The 18,219-nt window shown below is 36.1% G+C and overlaps 1 protein-coding gene across 1 annotated transcript in view; it reads left to right on the top strand.

Moving 5' to 3' along the window:
- Positions 1-12,418, top strand: part of LOC145800294 (receptor-like protein 6) — a 33,108-nt gene extending 20,690 nt beyond the window's left edge. The window contains exons 6-8 of the mRNA XM_082889949.1: positions 9,265-10,281; positions 10,379-12,015; positions 12,065-12,418. Coding sequence (XP_082746075.1) covers positions 9,265-10,281; positions 10,379-12,015; positions 12,065-12,418 — 3,008 coding nt within the window. The remainder of the gene's footprint in view (positions 1-9,264; positions 10,282-10,378; positions 12,016-12,064) is intronic.
- Positions 12,419-18,219: the final 5,801 nt, after the last annotated feature.

Here is an 18,219-nt window from a genome sequence, read left to right as displayed (position 1 = left end):
TTTATGGCGCGTGACCTATACAAACACAGAACAGATACATATATTGAAACACACACTCAAATAGTACTTAAATAATTTTGTTTCGTTCTTGGTGTGTTTCTAAGTCTTATCCTCATTATTGTGTCTTAATTAGGACTTAAGAATGCCTAGGATGCAATGAGGATGTCGCGGTCTGTAAACTCTGCAAAAGTATTGGTTGCATGATTTTTTTTGCTCAATGGTCATTCGACGATCACTGGAGCGCAAGACTAAAAAAACAGTATCCTCGCTCGGGCGCAATTCTTGTCGCTCGAGCGGTCTGCAAAACTTGTAAATTAATTTCTAGAAGTATGAATTTTATGCTCGAGCTTAGATTTCTTCGCTTGAGCGGAGGTACAAAAATAAGTGTGGTTGCTCGAGTGTAGGTTCTGTCGCTCGAGCAGAGATGCAAAATTCTGGAATTTCCAGATTGATGTTCAAGCTTCAAAAGTCAATTTCAAACCAACAAAACACATCTTTTTGGGCCCAAAACTTGAGAAAACACTTATAAACTTACAAAACATCATGAATTAAAGATCATTACACAAAATCAAGGCCAAAAAGCATCCCAATTGTTCAAAATCAAACTTGGAATGTTGAAAACATAACATGCATGTAATTTTTTTTGACTTCAAACCTTTCAAAACATGAGCTATTGAAGTAATTTGGTATGAAACTTCATGAATTCTCAAAACAAAGGCAAGATGAACACATACATGTGGGAATTCTTGGAAAACAACCTCAAATCATGATAAAAATGAGCATGCATGCATAAATCATGTTAAAGTCTACCATCTAAACATAATTCTCTTTGAATCATGTATAACGTAACTTAAACTCATAGAGTGTGAGTTAATTTCTTACCTAAAGTCGACAATTCCCTTAGATTCTAGCTAGGCTTGAACAACTATCGCCAATTCCTTTCAATTCTTGATCAATCTTAGCAATTCTCCCTTAATCTTCTTGAATTTAATCTCTTTCCTTTGTCTCTCTTTCTTTCTCACGTTTCCTAGCTCAAGGAATGAAGATGAAGTGGTATATGAGAGAATCCTAGAGTCATTTTGGCCTTATATAGGCTACTTAGTGGGGCTTAATTAATTCTAGGCTTAAGTTAATTAATTTACATTATTTTATTCTAATTATTTGATTCCAAATCAAATTTAAATTAAACCTATCATAATTTTCTAAAAATTCTAAATAACACATAAACCAAGTCAATTTCATGTTCTGTGGCCAATAAGGCCTTCAATTTGCATAACATATCAGTAATGCAGACAGATATTCCTACCATGAACATATATAAATGCAAATAATACATAACACATGAAATTAATGTAGAATTTCATCTTAATTACTTATTAAGCATTCTTAATAATAGGTTATAGGCTAATCACAGGTCAGGGTTGTTATATCATACTTTTGCAACTCCCCCTCCTGGGAGAGAGATGCGGTCAGATGAAAATGAGTGAGGAGTGGTTCTGGAACTCGCTAGAAGTCGCCAGAGGTCGTGCCGGAAATCACCCAGACTTCACATGTTTTCTTTTTTGTTTTTTTAATTTTTTATAATCAGTTAGTTGAATTGTACTTACATTTAAATGGAGAGAGTCACTTATTTTAGGAGATGACTTATCTCCAATCCACATAGTGGATTGGAATATATTGTTGGGTTCGTAGGCTCCACCATGGGTCTCATTTCGATAATCCGACTCGTTGAATATGTAGGACTCCTCGAGTACTTTATGCCTGCAAAAATCACTTTGATCAGATATTGGTAACCCCTTGATCGGAACACATTTTTGTTAATAGTTAATTTTTAAAATTATATTTACCATTGACAAAAATGTGTTCCGATTAAGAGGCTACCGATATCTGATCAATGTGATTTTTTGCAAGCATAAAATACTCGACGAGTTCTATACATTGAATGGTTCGAATTATTAAAAAAAAGACCTGTGGTGGATCCCGTAGACCCAACAGTGGACTAGAGAGAAACCTCCCCTTATTTTATTTGATAATTTGTTATTAAATTGTAATACTATATATCAATGATAAAATAATAAACATTGTTATATTAAATTTCTAGTTGTAGTAAGTATTTAACGTCTTCCATGGTTCTGGACTTTACTTATTTTCCTAGCAATTTCTTGTCGAGTCCATTCAACCAAATCTTGCGCCAATTAATAACATCATAAGAAAAAATCAACTTCTGTTCATAGTCAAAAAGCCATCAAATAAGTGATACATCAAAAGTTTTTCAAAAATATTTCCAAACACAACGAAAAACTAAAAAAAGCTAACCTCATTAACAAACCTTTTCAAGCCATCAGTGTCTTCAATGGCTTATGTTTTACTCATTTTCTTAACATCTTCCTACTTATTTTCCTAGCATTTTCCTGCTTACTATAGCAACCACATGGCAGTTAATCATTGTTGTTTAAAGACCATAGTTGGCAGTATCTTTTGATAATTAATAGCAAATAATGTGTAACTTGTTGCTTATTTTTGTAATAAATATTACGCAATTTTGGTGAAGTTATGATAATTTATATTTCATAATTAAAGTTACATTTTATCATAAAAAGTGTAACATTACCATAAATATATGTAATATTACTACAAAAATGTGCAATTTTATTTTTGAATTACAAATTATCGTAATTCTACTAAAAAATTAAGTAACATTTATCACGGAAATATATAAGATATATTACAAAAATACATGGATAAATTACACTTTGCCCCCTTTATTTTTTGTCACTTTCCCACTTTGGACCTTAAAGTTTATTTTTTCTCACTTTGACCCTTCATGTTTCAAGTTTTTTCCAATTTACTCCTAAATCTATTTTTTGTTAAAATTAAACAGAAAATGACACATTGATAGTCACGTGACATAAAAATATTTTGTTATATATAACTCACACATTTGACATAAACTCAAATATGAATATAATAATAGATTTTTTATGTTATGTGATTGTTATCGTAACATTTTCTATTTAATTTTGAACATAAGTTAGTTTTAGGAGTAAAATGAGAAAAACTTAAACATAAATGGCCCAATTGAGAAAAAAAATAAACTTTAGGGGCCAATGTAGGAAAGTGATCAAAGATAATGTAAAAGTTTTAGGTCCAAGTTCTCCAGAATCTACCGAAGAACACCTCTCTCTTAATATATAAAAAAATAAAAAAACCAACAATTGATGTTTGACACTCTGTAGTTCATTAATCAATCGATTACCTTCTATACATCAAGGAAACTTATATAAAAACACCTTTTAAAGTAGAACACTTTGTATTTTTCTTCTCTGTGAATCTGGACATGTTAAACCCTAAAACGAACAAACGGCATATTTTATAACAAATAGAGTTGTGTTGACCGCTCGAGCCACCACTTGCCCGCTTGAGCAGTGTGAGTAATGGTGGTGCAAATCATATAGGCCAACCGCTCGAGCGCACACTTCACCTCTTGAGCGGTAAAACAAGTTTTCCAGAAGTTCTGAATGCAGGTTGAAATATTGGAAGTTCCACTTCACTGTTTCGGGTGAACAAATGACCGTACATAGTCAGCGAAGTGACAAACAAGTAAGACTAAAGATATGGAATGTTAGTACAAACTCCTCTACACAACCATAATTCTGATTGAATTTGCATCTAAATACTCACAGCCACATTGAAACATAAAACCGAATAAAGTTGCAGCTAAAAGGAATTTTATCAAACATAATTGCCAACTATTAGGTAAAATAGAAGAAACAAATAGTAAAAACAGAGTATGTGGAAAATTTTCGTGGCCTTTACTGAAACAGCCAGAGTAGGTTGCTATATTTCAAAAGTAGTTAAGGTAGTAGATTTTAAATTCATATTGACCTAGTAATCATTGATTTAAAATTTATTAATATATTACAATCATATAAATTGAAATGGAGATCTCTACTTTCCTTATGCCATGTTTGTTTGACGGATTAGATTGGATAAGATTGTTAGTGACAGAATAGTTAGTGAAGAGATTGTTAATGCGAGGATTATTAATGAAAGGACTAAGTAAAAATGTGTTTGTTTTGATGATAGTATTGGAGATGATTAGCGATTGGATTGTTAAATTATTTTTATATAAAACAAATAAAAAATTATATCTATATTAAAAAAAAAACTAAACAAAATATTAAAATAAACAGGTGCATTTGATAAAGATAAAAATAAAATTTTAAAAAATAACATTTTTATATAAAATAAACTCAATCTACTCATTATTTTCTTAATCCCACCCAAAATCTAACCAGGCTAATCCACCCATGTAGGAGATTAATATTCCACCTAGAGTCTTAATCCTCTAGTGTATGCCCAAACCAAACATGTCATTGGTGGACCCCATCTCATACCCAATCCACTCCCATGGCCAAACAAACAAGCCCTTATTGTGTATTATTGCTAGTCTTTCCAAAACTTTTAGCACCTTTGCTGAGGGGTAGTGTACCTGAATCAACTCAAGAACAGTAGTGGATTAGATTTTTTGAATTGATTAATGTTAGAGACCCAAAAATTCTATTAAAGTTTTTACCAAATGTCTCACATGGGTGTGAGACTCACACAATGCGAGTCTCATATAGGTCCTACACCCATGTGAGACATTTAGTAAAACTTTCGATAGAGTTTTTAGAATCTCTAGTGTTTTTGTTTTGAATTTCGTCCAAATATTAAAACGTGACCTTAGAATATCACAATTTTAAAAAATTAGAACTTTTGATTGTAAGAATTTTTAAAATTTCTTGTATTAAATCCTATGAATTAAATGACCAAATGATATACCTAGTCATTGGGAATGGGTCTAGAGAGAAATCTCTAGACAAAATATCCAAAAAGAGTACCTTTTAGATTATCATCCCATGACAAAGGAAAGGTGATGCTATTTTGCCAAACAGTCAAAGGAACTGCACCAACTGAAGGAGAAAAATTGGAACACTAGCCTCTAGATTTTGCAAGTGGCTTTTTACTAGAAGAATAGACTCAGTAAAGAAGCCACCACTCCCAACTTGAGCAATTCATTTCAATTCCATTGTTGTGCTTGTGCTTCACAATACCCTTAAACATCAGAATTGCATTCTTTGCTTGGCTTTTCTCTATCACTATTTTCTTGATCTTTTGCATTTGTATTGTTCCAGTACACAGCCAATGCCTCAAACTCAATGATCAGAGCTCATTGTTGCTGCAATTGAAGAACAGCCTCACATTCAATTCAGCATTTTCTGTCAAGTAGCTAAATTGGACTCAAACAAACGATTGTTGTGGTTGGAAGGAGATGACTTGCAACAAAGTAGGTCATGTCACTGGTCTATATCTGAGTTTGTCAAATGCAAATGTTGCTGTGCAAATTCCAATTGAATTGTCATACATGACAAAGTTGGAAGGGCGTTGCTTGTTGCTCTGTTTATTTCTTTCTCTTTTTTTTTTCTTCATCAACAAAATGACATCATTTTGAATAATTGAAAGAAACTCCAGAGAATGAAACTCTAGAGGATCTAAATGCCTTCAATCCAATGGCTTCCAATTCCTTCTATCGAAGGACAAATCTATGGCATTATAAATTTAGAATATATATATATATATATATTCTAAAAATTAAAAAAACACATCTATGGGTTATAATTATTTTAGATAAAATTCATATTACACCAATTTTAAAGCTCACCATACAACTCAATTCAAGATAAATTTCAAAATATATTTTTATGATTCATAACATTTGTATTAATTAATTCCCTCACATTTCTAACCACAGTACACTGAAATCATATGATTAACAAAACATATCATCTAATATAATCCACAATCGCTCAAAGTATCAATGTCTCACAAAGTTATACATTAGTAGTCAAATAACAATTTGAGGTTATGTTTGGATATTACATTTGAGAGAAAATTTACAAAGAAAAAAAATAAAAATAAAAAAATTTCTCAATTTTATTAACAAATCTATTTCATTTTTCTCTCAAAAAATTCTTACATAAATTTAAAATCCAAACAAAGAATTAAATTTTTATTTTTATTTTTATAATTGATAGGAATGAAATAAGGGAAGAAAAATTACATTTGTAAAAGTAAGATTTAAACTCAAACATCACATCAAAATTTATGTCAAATGAAGAATACAGAGTCTGGAATGAAGATTTCATAACTCCAAGTAAATCTTTAGTCATAAGCATGTCGTGTGAATACAATTACTCTTTCAAAATTCTCCCCAAGTAGTTTCAAAATTTATAGCACCACCACCACTGTAATACCCCTGTTCCGTAATATGTTAATTGGTCCTTAATATGATGTGATTATACGTTTGATATAATTTTGTGTGCCAATTATGTGAATACATGTGATTCTAGAATTCTATCTGTCCACCGTAGGAATATCTGTTTGAATAATCTGCTTTGGAATTAAATTGAGGGCCTCATCGGCCACAGAACTCGAAATTGATTACGCCATTGTGGTTGGCATAATTTTTAGAGCCTACGGCAAAATTTAATTGAAAATTGATTTTGGTCAATTTAAACTGATTAAATTGATGAATTAGAGCCCAATTACCTTATTAATATTATATTGGCCTTAGTGGGTTTTGTTGTTAAGTCACTACACTCTCCATCCTCTCTTCTTCATTTCATTTGGCTGAATTTGGGACTCAAAATAGAGAGAGAGCCGGCTATAGAGAGAGAGAAGGAGAGAATTGTGTAATTTTTGGCTCAAGCTTGGGAAATTGGGGATTTAGCTCAAGATTTGGCTAGAGCTTGGGTGTTTAAGGTTCCTAGGTGAGTAAATTCATGAGATTGAACTTGTGATTTTGTGAATTAAAGATTTATTGGTGATCAAGAATAAGAGCTGTGCTATAATTGATGAATTTGAAGCTAATGTGCACATGTATGTGTAAGATCACCATGATTTTGCATAATCATGCATGTATTAAGTTGAATATGGAAATATGAGTGTTGAATCATGCATGCAAGCATGTTTTTGTTGTGTTCCATGAGAATGAACACCATTTGCATTATTTGGAATGGAAATGAAGTCAAGATTAGCATGCATGTTGAATAATTAAAGATAGGAGCTTTGAGTGCATGAATGTGTATTATAAAATTGAGTTTGGTGTCAATTTGAGACATGCAAGTGTTTGATCCTTGAAATTAAGCTCCATAATGATGTGTTTTGGTGTTTTTATCATGTTAGTACGAATATATGTGAAATTGGAGCCATTATATGCAAGAATGTGGTTGGGATGTTGAAATTGAACTCAAGAAAGTGTTCTGGAAAAACCCAAAATTTTTGACGTCCGCTCGAGCGGGGGTAGTGCCGCTCGAGCGGGGAATTCGAGCTCCCAGCATTTTCTGCAGGCTTAGTGTCCGCTCGAGCGGGGTATTTCACGCTCGAGCGGGGAGCTAAGTAGACAAGCATTCCGCTCGAGCTCCCGAGTTCACGCTCGAGCGTATTTTTGATACATCCAGCACTTTTGCAGACCCATTGGGTCCGCTCGAGCGGGGAAGTCCACGCTCGAGCGGGGACCCTATTTTCTGAAATCCTGTTTTTGCATTTTGTGTTCTGTTTTCCGTTCTCTTTCACTTGCAAGCACTCTTAGGCATATGTTAAGCATTGTAAATGAGTTAATGAGATAATAATAAAGCCTAAAGAGGAATATGTGAATTAAAGAACGGATTGAACTGTTAATGACCCTTTTGTGTTCATGAAACGTGTAGGGTCAAGCTCCAGGGCAAATCCACAAGCTGATCACTGTGAGTAATATCAATATTTGAAAACTTGTCAATGTCCAATTGTTTATTCCCTTATAAACGTTATGAGTTGTTAATTGGGATTGTGGACAAAAGTCTGACAGGAATAAATGAATGGACCAAAGGTCGTTTTGATATAAATGAATGGACCAAAGGTCGTTTTGATGTAAATGAATGGACCAAAGGTCGTTTTGATATAAATGAATGGACCAAAGGTCGTTTTGATGTAAATGAATGGACCAAAGGTTGTTTTGATATAAATGAATGGACCAAAGGTCGTTTTGATATAAATGAATGGACCAAAGGTCGTTTTGATGTAAATGAATGGACCAAAGGTCGTTTTGATGTAAATGAATGGACCAAAGGTCGTTTTGATGTAAATGAATGGACCAAAGGTCGTTTTGATGTAAATGAATGGACCAAAGGTCGTTTTGATATAAATGAATGGACCAAAGGTCGTTTTGATGTAAATGAATGGACCAAAGGTCGTTTTGATGTAAATGAATGGACCAAAGGTCGTTTTGAAGTAAATGAATGGACCAAAGGTCGTTTTGATATAAATGAATGGACCAAATGTCGTTTTGATGTGAATGAATGGACCAAAGGTCATTTTGACAGAACTGAATGGGCCGAAGGCCGTTTTGACAGAAATGTATGGGCCGAAGGCCGTTTTGACAGAAATGAATGGGCCGAAGGCCGTTTTGACATGAATGGAAATCTGAATGGGCCAAAGGCCAGAATGTTTTGAACTACAGTCACTTGATTTGAATTTCGTATAGTTATATATCTGTTAAATAGAAATATGAATTGGGCCCAAGGCCGTTTGGAACATGTTGTTCTACATTGTTAGGTAACTTCTGTAATTGATTTGATATTATTCACTGGGCTTTCGGTCACGCTCATTCATGTGTTTGTAGGTGAGCCAAGAGAGGTCCAGACCCAGCCTCAGTGAAGTCTGTATGGAACAACTAAGATTTTGAGAGAGTCAGCCCTCGTGTCTCACGCACGAGACCCGTCTTCGCCCTTTTGTTATGTATTTACATTTTGTCAGGTTGGCGAAGTTTTGAATCCGTCTGTATATAGCTTTCATGGGTTGACTTAGTTTGGATGATCCTGTCTGTATAGAATCTTATGTCATTACAGTTTCTGTTGTGAGTTATTAACATATGTATGTCTGGAATGTTATGATGTGCATATAAGCACGGCTCTATGGACAAAGTTTTAAATTGCTTCCGTTTGGCCCGCATTAACTCTGTTAAAATACATTTGGTTTGGTTTGAGGCCGTAGGTAATCTCATGATTACTGGCCGGTTACGTCCTTAACCCATGGGGGCGGGTTCGGGTCGTGACAACCACACATCAATGCCAAAATATTCACAGCTCTTTGTTCAACCTTGCCAGAGCCTCTTGCATCCACCTTCGATGAACATCTCACTCTCCACATGGCTTTTCTTGTTCATCACACTTTCAATAAATTTAGATCTTGTTCCCAGCCAATGCCTTGACCATGAACTATTGACATTGCTCAAATTGAAGCAAGGCCTCACATTCGACACTTATATTTCCTCCTCCAAGCTCAAGTCCAAACTCACGTCATGGAATTCAAGTACTGATTGCTGTTCTTGGGCTGGTGTGACATGCAATGATAGCCATGTTACCGGTCTTGACCTCAGTAGCGAATCAATATCAGGTGGGATTGGCAACACGAGCAATCTCTTTGATCTCCAATATCTTCAGAGCTTGAATTTGGCCAACAACTCCTCCAATGCTGCTCAAATTCCATCTGGGTTGGGAAAGCTTGTTAGGTTAGTTCATGTCAACTTCTCTAACTCATGCTTTGTTGGTCAAATTCCCCTAGAGTTTTCTAGCTTGACAAGGCTAATTACACTCGATCTATCTACATTTTACTTCCTTGGAAGTCTTAGACTAAAACTTGAGAATCCAAGTCTAAGAATCCTTGTCAGGAACCTTACAAAGCTCACAGAACTCTATCTTGATGGCACGAAAATTTCAGCTCAAGGAGATGATTGGTGCCAGACCATTTCATTGTCACTGCCAAATTTGAGAGTGCTGAGCTTGTCCAACTGTGATCTTTCGGGCCCTCTTCACCCCTCCCTCCAGACGCTCCGGTCTCTCTCAGTAATTCAATTAAGTGACAACAATTTGTCTGGCCCTATCCCAGAATTCATTGTGAATTTCTCAAATTTGACTTCTTTACGTCTTAGAAATTGTCAGTTGTTTGGAACATTACCAGAAAAGATCATCAAGGTACCAACACTACAAACTCTTGACATGTCAGACAATGGATTACTTGAAGGCCCTTTGCCTGAATTTCCTCAGAAAACCTCTTTTCATACCCTTTTACTTGGCTACACAAACTTTTCATGGAAATTACCAAATTCTGTTGGTAATCTTGAGGGGTTGTCTATACTAATTCTTGGAAGTTGCAATTTCACCGGACCAATTCCAAATTCTTTGGTAAACCTTACCCAACTTGGCAATTTGGATTTGCCATTTAACATGTTCACTGGTCCAATCCCTTCATTTTCGAAAAATCTTTTTCGACATAGACCTCTCTCATAATGATTTATCAGGTCGTATTCCTTTCACCCACTTTGAAGGCCTTAGGAATCTTGTAGATATCAATCTACGCCACAATTCATTTAAAGGGAATATTCCATTGTCTCTGTTTACACTCTCATCACTGCAAATAATCGATCTTCCCTTTAACCAGTTTGAAGGTCAAATTGCTGAATTTCCAAATGCATCTTCCTCTTCCTTGGCTTTCCTCGACATGAGTAGCCACAAATTAGAAGGGTCTGTTTCCATGTCAGCTTTTGAGCTTAGAAGCTTAACTGTCCTCGATCTTTCTTCCAACAACTTCAGTGGCATTATGCAACTAGAAATGATCCAGACCCTCCATCAACTTAGAAGGCTCGACCTTTCATACAATAGTTTCTCAATCGAAAGAAATGGAAGTTACTCTAGCCTGCCTTTGTTCCCCAAGATTTACTCATTAGGACTGGCTTCTTGCAAGTTGCAAAGTTTTCCTGATCTAAGGAACCAATCACTAATGTTTCACTTGGACCTTTCTAACAACCAAATTTATGGGAAAATACCTAATTGGATTTGGGAAGTTGGTAATGGCAGTCTTCTTTACTTGAATCTTTCCCATAATTTCCTTGTGGAGATTCAAGAACCCTATGAAATTTGTAGTCTCGATGTCCTTGACCTGCATTCTAACCAGCTCCTTGGGAAAATCCCAGTACCATTGAGATGCATTTTCTATGTGGATTACTCGAGCAATAGATTTTCCTCTTCCATCCCTACCGATATTGGCAATTTCATCTCCTCTGTTTATTTTATCTCTCTTTCAGATAATAACCTCACTGGAATTATCCCCGAATCAATGTGCAATGCTACTTACCTTGAAGTGCTCGACTTGTCTAACAATTCTTTTAGTGGTACAATACCGCGATGTTTAATTGAAAGGAATTCCAGTGGACAGAATGACACACTCGGGGTGCTAAATTTAAGTAAAAACAATCTACGTGGCAGCATTCCAATGACATTTCCAGAAAATTGTGGTTTACAAACCTTAGACCTTAGTGACAATCACTTAGAAAGGGAGGTTCCAGAATCTCTGGCTAACTGCACAATGCTAGAGGTTTTGAACCTTGGGAACAATCTGATAAGTAGTACCTTTCCCTGCTGGTTGATGAACTCAACCAGTATACAGGTTCTTGTATTGCGATCCAACAAATTTCATGGATCCATAGGATGTCCAGCAATCAAACCCGTATGGCCAATGCTTCAAATTATTGACCTTGCTTCCAACAATTTTAGTGGGAAGCTGCTACCACAATTTTTCTTCAACTGGAAGACAATGATGGCCAATGAAGAAGAAGCATCATCCAAGCTTAATCACCTACACTTTGAATTCTTATCACTAAACCATTTTTACTACCAAGACGTGGTAACAGTGAGAAACAAAAGTTTACAGATGAAGCTTGTGACAATTTTGAATGTCATCACCAGCATCGACTTCTCATGCAACAATTTCCAAGGGGTGATACCGAAGGAGATTGGAGACCTCAAATCTCTTTATGTTCTCAACTTATCGCAAAATGGCTTCACAGGTCAAGTCCCTTCAACATTGGGAAACTTGAAACAACTTGAATCGCTCGACCTCTCACTTAACAACCTGATAGGGGAGATCCCTCTACAGCTTGCAAGCCTCACTTTCTTTTTAGTCTTGAACCTCTCATTCAATCAACTAGAGGGGAGGCAACCAAATCCAAACATTCACAGTAGCTTCATTCCAAGGGAATAAAGGCTTATGCGGGCCTCCGTTAAAGGCAAGCTGCATAGATGAAGGCTTGTCACTACCAACATTTGAAGTAAATAAACATTTGAATTCTGGGCTTGAGATTGATTGGAATATCATAAGCGCTGAAATTGAATTTGCGGTTGGGTTGGGAATCATCATATGGTCTCTTGTATTCTGCAAGAGATGGAGGAGATGGTACTATGGACATGTTGATCATGTTCTTTGGAGGATTTTTGGTAAGCAACAACTAGGAAGAGGCAATCTTGGAAACAGAGCTTACACAGCTCAGAGAAGGAGGCTCTGATCTCGGTTGCCATGTTGATTAATGTTGTTAATGAGAATTGTAATTCACAATTCTTAATAATAGGTCCTAGAAACCTTTTGGTTCATCATGCTATTGATCTAAGTTAAGTCGACTGAAAAGAAAAAAAAAATGTCAATCATGCTGATCAAGTTCTTTTTCAAGATTCTCTTTCGAGAACACCAATGAATACAAGAATTTAGAAATCAAATTGGTAGGCTGTTAGAATATTTTTAATAAAAATAAAATATTATTATTCCAATTATTGTGTTCCAAACATTGTTTTAATTACCCATTTAATTCTGTCACTTTCTTGAAATTATTTCACTTCGTTAATACCTTCATGAGGGAAAGAAAACCAATTTTAGGACAGTGACAACGCAACTCCTAGATTTTCACAAGTTATTATGTTCTCAACTCTAATTTATTTTCTACTATCTATTTTTTTATTTATAATATTTGTTTGGGAGGGGGTGGCTATTGGTTTAATGGTAAATTCTTGGCCTAGTAACTTTGAGATTATGGGTTCAAGTCACGAGACAACCACTTTGTGCACTATGCCAAAGGTTAAGTATATACCTAATCTTTTCCATCTCAAACACACATTAATATCTACTAATTGAGTTTTTTTTTTTTTTTTTTGTGTTAATTATTCAATTTATTGTTTTGCTAGACTAACCGACCAGAGGTTGATGGCGAAAAGTATGGAAAAAGAAAAAGGGAAAATAAAAATTCAGTGCAAAATTAAAAAGGGAGAATTACAGTGCAGTGGGATATAGAAAAAAAAATTATAAAAACATGTGCGGTGCAAGTTATTATGTGGTGGGGTGCAAATAAAAAACTGTAGACTTGCACCCCTCCATATTTTTGTAATTCAAGGGGTCAGCTGGAAACAAGTTTCGCTTGGGTAGCTAGAAAACGGCTGCGCTAATTGTTGCTTTCTTCACTCCTTCGATTAGCTGCAGGGCAGGCAGGGATTCTTTCTCTTCCCTCTCTTCATCCTCGCTTGCCTTTAGCTATAGTTGCCTTGTCTTAGCTAGCCCTTTCAGACTTGTTTTCCTTGCCTTGCGTTGTGCGGATTTGAAATGCCCACTGCCCTCATTTTCATCTCAATTTCGCTTGTTTGATCAATCACACTAATAGCTTCAATAGTCCATTGAAATTTTGTGTAGTTTTCTTGGTATTTCACCAATTACTAATCCAGTATATGTATAGTAGGGATGTATTCTCCCCAATTAGAAAAAAGATTACACGTAAGTGGTAAACTTATAAACATTAATAATTAAAATTCTAAACATTTTCATGTATTTGTAAAAAAAAAATTGCTAAAGCCCACTGGGCTATAATTCCCTAATGAAAAATTTCATGTTAGTATTACTGTTGGATGAGCTGTTGGTCGCATAGCATCGGTAAACCATATTATTCGAAAAGAGGAAGAAAAAAGCGAAAGAAAGATTATCAGGTGACTTGTAAGACGTATTTGACAATCCATAAGTTTAGGTTAGCTTATTTTACCAAGAGAGGCTGCAAAAAAAAAAAAAAAAAAAAACAACAACAACAACAACAACTTAACCATATTATTCAAAAATAAAAAAAAATAAAAATGCTCTTTCCAGTCTATCCTAGTAAATTTTTTTAAAGGAAATGCTTAGCTCAGAAAATGCTACACAAACCACTTCCCAAAAATAAACGAACAAATCGAAGCAGATATTGATGAAAGTAGAAACCCAGTCTCAGAAAATGTTTTGCCACTGTTACATGTTGTTCATAGTTTGTACAAAAAAGAAAATGTTTTCCTTATTCACAAACAACATGTGTTTCGCTTCATCTAATCTATTGTTCTAATTGAATTGACAAATGCTTTTGTGATGTGAAAAATTGTTGTGACTTGTCCAGTGATGTATGACAATTGTTTTATAATTCAGTATTTTGTTTCCGAAGAATAGTTTAATTTTTTAATTTTTTATATTTTGGTGTTGGAAGATAAGCTTTTTGTGGAATTGATCGAGAAAGTTGTTCATAATTCACAAATTTTGGCTAGTTCTCGTGAGACAAAGATTGTAGTGAAGAGAATTTGAAATGGATATCAATTAATGAGGAAAGAATTATCAGCTTGTTTACATGTAGTGGGTAAATAGACAAATAGAAGGGTGACTCTAAACCCCAGGGGATTAGCCAATTGGCAAATTGAGCAAAACAAAAGTCACAATGATTTCGAATCCCATGAACCTACTTGGCCCACTCCAGCATCTGTTTCCAGTAATTAGTATGTATGTGTGGGACAGGAACTGCATGTACCCGGAGATTGGTTGGGGAAAAACCCTAGATACCCCTGTTACCAAAAAAAAGAAGATGACTTTTAGCTTGACGTGATATTGTTAGGACCCTTTGTTGTCAAATTCCATGGATCAAAACCAAGGTTGTAACAAGATCCAGTTTTCCAGATTTTCCAATTTTGTTCTCCTCGCTCGAGCAGGGAAAGTGACGCTCGAGCGGGGATTGCAAGCTCTGATACCAATATGAATCACACAATTTTGAAGTCTCCGCTCGAGCGAGAATTCCCACGCTCGAGCAGACCACATGAACTCAGCTCTACAAATTCACGTGTTGGGTCAGGTTTAGGATTACTTCTCCAAGATCTTGTTTAAGGTTTTTTAGGGTTTTGTTTGAGGTTTCTTCTGGAGATTTTTGTGAGTTTTCCTTGATAAAATTGAATGAGTATTCAACTCATGAATTGAGAAGCACCTATCAAGGAGATTGTTCGTATACATACAAGAGTGTTATTCTTCGGTGGATTCCGAAGATTCAAACGTAGAGTTTCAAAAGGCGTTTGATTCTGTACATAGTCGTTAATTCGACAAGTGAAGTTGTGGATTCAACTTCAGGATTGATCAGTTCCAAGACGAAGGCGTGGTGAAAGAGTTACAGAAGATTCGAAGACAAATTGACTGAGTTGGGTAATTTTGTGTTATCTTTGTAATGTTTCTTTCTTCAGTAGTGAATTGATTAGTGGCGTTTCGCCCGTGGTTTTTGATTAGAATTGAAGGTCCTTCAATTGTGGTTTTTTCCACGTAAAAATCGTTTGTGTCGATTTATTGTTTATTGAAAAAAACAACAATCTAAATCACTTTCGTAAGTGCTTGATGATTTAGATTGCGTGTTTTGAATATTTGGGATTTGAAATATTTTAATCTTGATCTAATCACGAATCACTTAGGAATTTCAATTGGTATCAGAGCAGGTAACTCTTTGTTTTTATCAAAACTATAGGAGTGTGATTTTGTGTGATTAGTGATATGGATTCTATTCGTGAAGGTAACTCGACCCATAGACCTCCTTTACTCGATGGTACAAACTATTCTTATTGGAAAGCTCGTATGAGAGCGTTTTTAAAATCCATCGATGAGAAAGTTTGGCACTGCGTGATCTATGGGTGGAGTGAACCTACTGTCACCATTGATGGTGTTGATATTCCTAAAACCCTTGATAAATGGGACACAACTGATTACCAAAACTCGAGTTGGAACAGTAAGGCTCTCAATTCCCTGTTTTGCTCCGTCACACCTGAAGAATTTCGTCGTATCTGCACGTGTGAGGTAATAAAAGAGGCTTGGAACATTCTTGAAACGATTCACGAAGGAACTACTTCTGTCAAAAGGTCAAAACTTCAATGTCTCACATCCGCCTTTGAAACTCTTTTTATGCGCGATGATGAGACGTTTGATGATTTCTATGCAAAACTTAGTGATATCGTGAATTCCTGTTTCACACTCCGTGAAAAAATCCCAGAAGCTAAAGTTGTTGGAAAAATTTTGAGGTCATTACCCGAGAGGTTCCAATCAAAAGTGACAGCCATTGAGGAGGCTCAGAATGTTGATACCCTCAAGCTTGATCAGTTGGTTGGAAACTTGCAGACTTATGAAGCGCACCAGATTTCAAAGAAAAAACAAAAAGATAGTGTGGCTTTCACTAGTGCTCATGAGACTGCAAAAACTCCGAAAACTGAATTTGATTTAGAGTCTGAGATGACGGCTATGTTTACTAAACAGTTTAAAAAAATTTTGAAGAAAAAGAAGCCTAATTTTAGAGACCCTATTTCAAAAGACAAGAGTAATGAAAAACCCAAAACCTTTCCACCAAAACTTGCTCCTAAAACTGAAAAGAAGATTGTAAAGGGGCAAGGGGTCAAGTGCTATGAATGTCAAGGGTTTGGCCATATTGCCCTTGAATGTCCTTCGAAAAAGAATCGAAAGAAAGTCTACACTGTAACTTGGGATGATGAAAGCGGGTCGGAGCAAGAACCCGAAGAACCCGAATCCGGCGAAGACGGGGATAGCGCTTTCATGGCATTTTGGTCCACTTTTACTCAACCTCTTCCAAAGCCAGCAGAGTTAGCTCGTGGTCAGAACCTGCATCATGCTCCTACCTTTGACGGGAGTAACTACCTGTATTGGAAGATCAAAATGAGGGCGTTTCTGAGAGCTTCTGATCCAAAAGGCTGGCAAGCCATTGAAGAACATACAGAAAGTGCTGACAATCCGAGCAATCAGAGAGTCCTGATTTCTATTCGTGGTGCAATTTCTGATGAAGAACAGCAACGGGTTGCTCACTGCACAAAGGCTAAAGATGCATGGGAGATTCTGAGCCAATTCCATGAAAGAGGAGATTCACCTTCACTACTATCCAGCAACGTTTTTGCCTTAGTTGCCCGACTGGATGAGGTCAAGATGGATGAGGAGCAAAAAGATGATGATGAAACATCTACATCTGAAGACAATGATGAGATTACCAGTGATGATCTACAACAAGCTTACGAAAAGCATTATGATGAATCTCTGAATCTGTCTAAAATCAATGACAAACTCACTCTCAAGCTCAAAACATGTGAAAGTGAGAATGTCAAGCCGAAAGGAGAACTTGTAGCAGCAAAGCAGAATATCATCAAGATCTCAAGTGCTAGGCAAGACTTATGTGGAAAACTTCTATCCTATGAAACTGAAAGGAACGAACTTCTGAAGGTGTATTCCACATATAAAGAGAAGCTTGAAAGTCTTGAGATGTCACAAACCACATTGGAAGAGATAGTTTGTCAGAAAGATGAAGAACTCCGTATTGCTAGAGCGACTATTTCCATGTGGAACAACAGTTCCAAATCTTTAGAAGACATCCTCGGGTCTCAACAAATGGGTTGTGACAAAAGTGGGCTAGGCTATGGTGCGACAGCTCACAAGGGACAGGCCTCTACTTCACATGACCTGGAGACTCAAGCAAAGGGAAAGCTGAAGGTAGACCAGGGTGATCCTTCTCTTCATCTACCTAAATGGGGTAAGATCAACAAAAAGGAGGTAAAACCTGTTTTTATTTGTCATCACTGTGGTAGGTATGGCCACATTCGTCCTTATTGCTATGAATTGTTTGGTAAGGTGTCTCAAAAGGGTAGAAATTCGAATACTTTTTGGGTTAGGAGACAACCTTACATGTCTAGGCGGAATACCAAAATTCATGAGGGTGTTCACAACGCCAAGACATTTACCAAGACCAAAAAGATTTGGGTGAGAAAAGATGATTTGACTTGTTTAGTTGCTCACACTACCCTAAAAGCACGTGACTCACACATGTTGTAGACGCGCCCGCGTGGGCCTCGCTACAGTTCGGACTTGATTTGTGTCACGGTTCCTAATCTGAACCAAAGAGTCCAAATCCGGCAAATCGTTTTGAGAAACAGATTTTTGAAAAGAAGTGCCAAACATGGACTGCTTCGCCAGATATAGAGTCGCCACCTAAATATTTTAAAATGGGAGAAT

This window comes from Camellia sinensis, chromosome 10, assembly GCF_055761805.1.
Source record: "Camellia sinensis isolate YWXY chromosome 10, ASM5576180v1, whole genome shotgun sequence".
Taxonomy (NCBI): Eukaryota; Viridiplantae; Streptophyta; class Magnoliopsida; order Ericales; family Theaceae; genus Camellia; species Camellia sinensis.
The sequence above is the reverse complement of the archived record's forward strand: the minus strand, read 5'-3'. Positions and strand labels throughout refer to the sequence as shown.